General features: G+C 43.1%; 1 protein-coding gene across 1 annotated transcript in view; it reads left to right on the top strand.

Moving 5' to 3' along the window:
* LOC105907949 (coiled-coil domain-containing protein 148) overlaps positions 1–1,705 on the top strand; it is a 30,093-nt gene extending 28,388 nt beyond the window's left edge. Inside the window, exons 14-15 of the mRNA XM_012836354.2 lie at positions 270–407; positions 1,490–1,705. Of these exons, the coding sequence (XP_012691808.2) occupies positions 270–407; positions 1,490–1,636 (285 nt within the window). The 3' untranslated portion in view covers positions 1,637–1,705. The remainder of the gene's footprint in view (positions 1–269; positions 408–1,489) is intronic.
* The last annotated feature ends 2,676 nt before the right edge of the window (positions 1,706–4,381 follow it).

The raw sequence follows: 4,381 nt of genomic DNA, 5'->3' as shown, positions 1-4,381 counted from the left end.
TGTCTGCACCGTCTATTCCTCCATTAGGAGTCACTCTCACCTTATTTGTCTCTTGTCATCAGACTGTCTCTGTCATTTAAAGCAGTGTGCCTAGAATGGCCAAATTCCACCAATGTATTCACAGGTGCTGCATTCATTTTATAGCACCACTGCCCCCTGCTGGCCGTATATGGGAGAGTAGCTGGCGTGTTGTCATACTCATTTCCCCTAAACAAACTCTTTAATTAAAGTAATGCTTAAGCCTCTTTGGAAAATGCATCTCTCTGTAGGTGGCTGTTGTGGCTGACGCCGACCCAGAAAGGATGATGGGTGATACGAAGGCTTGGAAGGGGCGACAGCAGCCGGCAGAGGAAGAGTTTGTGCTCCAAAGACCCCTCTACCATCTGAACACTTACACAGATACACAGGTGATGCACACACTCACAAACACACATGTACACACACACACACACACACACACACACACACACACACACAGACACACATTTACATGCTTGCACACACGTCCATAGACACATGTTCCATAGTCACATAACCACATTCTCACACAGCCAATCACTGACGTGCTTGCACACACACACGCTCATACACGCATATATTCATGCGCCTTTGATATCTGGTTGTTAATCATCCATAATGCACCAAACGCTCCTCTGTCTGGACATTCCTCAGTAAACTGGTCAGTGTTCAAGTTGGCCACGCTCAAAGGTTTTGCAAGACCTCCTATAAAATTGGACGAAAGCCCCGCAACAATGTTTGTCTTAGGGAGGGGATAGGCTCAAACAGGAAACCTTTACACTCCCACTCTCAAGGCCAAACAATGAGTCAGCACACGTTAACCATGCATAACCAGTGATAGGAATGGCATGTTTCTCAATGGGGGACATTTCAGGTTCATGTCCACTCCATGCTCCATGTGTATCACAATTATGCCTTTAGCCCATCAATCAGGCTAGCCTATGCTAGCTAACTTCTACATGGTCAGTCATGTCACCTGGCTGTTCCAATTATAAACTTCTTAGAATGGAGGAATGAGCAGTTCCTGTTTGTTTGTTGGGAGATTAGCAATGTTTTGGCGTCACTCTTGTCATATAATCTCTGTCTTTCATCTTAAATCTGTCTCATTTTTATTTATAGGTGGTTACAGACCAAGTAAATGTACCCTCTTACTGAAATGAATTCTGCGTATGGTGTGGAAAGAAACTCTCAATGCAATTTGACATCTTCACTGATACTGATGTCATGACAACCATGTACTAGACTGTAAAATCTAGTCTAGAAGTAATAGCCTGTGTGAGCTATGCTCAGTGCCTGACATGAGGTACCGTATGAACTGTGTGCTGCTTACTCAGACAAACATATCGATCGATGTAAGTGGGGGAGAGGAGAGGAGAGGATAGGGGAGAGGAGAGGGGAGGGGAGAGAAGAGGAGAGGAGAGGAGAGGAGAGGAGGGCGAGGAGAATGACTGTGTCTGCTTCACCCATGCAGATTGTGTCTGATCCCAGAGTGAGGATCGAACAGGCCCTCCGCCAGGCTGGCCTGCACAACACGCTCTACGCCAAGGAGGTCTTATCCACAGTCCAGCCCCCGAGACCACCCAGACGAGACATGCAGTCCACAGCCTTCAAATCCTGACATTAGCACATGTACGCACACATACGCAGACAAACACACATACGCAGACAAACACACATACGCACACAAACACACATACACACACAGACACACATACGCACACAAACACACATATGCACACAAACACACATACACACACAGACACACACAAACACACATACGCACACAAACACACATACACACACAGACACACATACGCACACAAACACACATACACACACAGACACACACAAACACACATACACACACAAACACACATACACACACAAACACACATACAAACACTTGTCTGCAGCAACCCCAGTGATTACCTCAGTTCGGAAACATGTAGACAGCTGACTTGTTAATGATTCACATAGATTCACAATGATTCACATACGCAAGAACAAAACTAAAAACAGGATGACAAGCATTTTTCAACCCAATGTGCTTGGGTGCAACCGTCTGAAATAACATTGCGTAAGATGGTTTCAGAATTGCTTTGAAAACAACAGAGCTATAAAATAACAAGATTACAGTCAATTTTCACTATACTAAACATACTCCCATGGGTGGAACCCTCCAAAAATCATGCCGAAGTAGTTTGTTTCAGAATTGTAATGAAAATATATAATAATATATAAATAATATCAAAATAAATGAAATATTGATTCTATAAGAGAGTTTGAAGTGATCTTTTTAAATGAGTTTGCATTTCCTATCTCTTGGCGACTTCAAGTGCCGTTCATGTCAGTCCCAGTACCCAACAGGACTCCCCACTGTTTGACTAGGCGAAGGGCACTGATGCCCAATCTTTCTCATGTACCCCGACTAGACATCTGACTCCTGAGTACTTCAGAGTAAACAGAAGTGCACTCAGCTCATATTAGGCCTGATCTTCAGTGCACTGCTAAGACGTCGAGATGACAGAGAGGAGGACCAGCCTACACAGGTAGGCGTTCTGTAGGGTTTCTTTCTTTCTTTATTTTACACTGAAGTGCTTGTTTCTCCAGTAAAAACCCATTAACCTCCTAGCATTGCCTGCTGGTTTCTCTCTCTTGGCAGGAGAGAGCACTTGACAGCAGTGACTCAAGGCCGTGAGCGCCTCCTCAGATTATTAATCGGGCAGCTGTTCGACATCATGCGTCTCTTTGCTCTGATTTCCCAACCATGTGAAATCAAAGTGTTCTCACTGTGCCTACAACGGGACACAAGGTCACTCAGTCACGTGATTTTTCGTCTTCTCTGCGCGTGCTTTCCGGATCAATTTTTTTTTTTCTCAAGTAGGCTATGTAGATAATTTGGGGGGGGGGGGGACATATTAAACATGGAATGTACCATAAAAAGAGAGAGAAATAGGCAATACTAACTGAGTGATATCACTGAATGTGGCATCTGTTAAATGGCACAGTGGTGAACATAATGAGTCCCCTGCAAGCCAATGATGCTTTTAGGCTGCTGGGAAATGATGGTGGGTCATGAAACAAGCAATATCCAGCAGGAATAGCCAGTCCAAATGGGCCTATACACATGACTACTGTGCAGACACTACCAAGTGGTGGGCGCTATTTTTAGTCATCTCTTCCAGATTTGAGTTCCGTGTTCTTAAAATAAAGTGTAGGACCTAATGAGGATGGTTTCATTCTGCATTGCCATGGCACTGCTCTTGAATAGTTCATAGAGTCTGTTACATTAAGAATTTGAAGTACATGTATGATTAATATAGAAAGTTGATTGGTATTTTGTAAATTGTGATTTAAATCCGTTGCTAAGCATGGTATCCATATTAATTTACGTTGTGCATAAATACATCTTTTTCATGATTTGTTCAAATTATTTTAAAATGTTAATCATTTCCATGGCTACAAACACTGTATTCATGGTAATGGCCACTCAAATGGATTTTCACAAATTCAAAGATTCAAGGACCCCCCCCCCCCCCATTTGCAAATAATTGTATTTAACTCAAAATCACAGCAATTTCAACTGCAAATCCAATTACTTTTGTCTGCAATAGTCACAACCCTTGCAAGATCCTGGAGGGGCTGAAAAGAGCAGAAAGCTGTGCTTGGGCAGCCGGCAAATGCCACTGGTTCCTGCACGATCTGGCAAACACCATGCACACTCCTAATGTATCTCCCACTGTGCCACGCACAATGCCCTGGACTAACACGAGTTGGCAGCATTCCCGGTCAGCTCCCGCACACGTCTGCCACTGGGCCCATTACCTCCTGAATATCACTGGAGAAGCTAGTCCGATTTAATATAGTGATTTCAAAAAGAGTTGTCCTTGACGCGTGTTGTGGATAATCCATGCCTTAGATGAGGTGCAATAGTAGATTCTCTTGATCATGGTTATACGTCATCACATCTATCACATCTATAACATCTGCTCTCTTATGTTCCATACAGGGTTTCCACATTAACATTAAAACCCTAAATGTAGCACCATTTTAAGTACCGTCTGTTCAAACAAGCTTTTGCCTGTCTCATTAAGGTCACACTCTTTTATACTTAAGTTAAAAACCAATCAAGACCTCCTGGTTTGGATATTAAGACATGAACCTAGTCTACATTCTTATCAGTGGAATTATCAGTGATTTCAGGCAATAGTTAACAGAGCCTTCATGTGCTTTCCAGGCCCTTTGTTAAATGTCATCTACTCAGTCTGCATGTTTCCAACCTTTTGAAGGAGCACTGCGTGGTAGACCTTGCTTCAAACATACATACATATGACTAGAAATGTATCAATTTTGAACCTTGCCG

Source organism: Clupea harengus, chromosome 2 (assembly GCF_900700415.2).
Source record: "Clupea harengus chromosome 2, Ch_v2.0.2, whole genome shotgun sequence".
Lineage (NCBI taxonomy): Eukaryota > Metazoa > Chordata > Actinopteri > Clupeiformes > Clupeidae > Clupea > Clupea harengus.
Note: the sequence above shows the minus strand (reverse complement) of the source record. Positions and strands in the feature narration are given on the sequence as shown.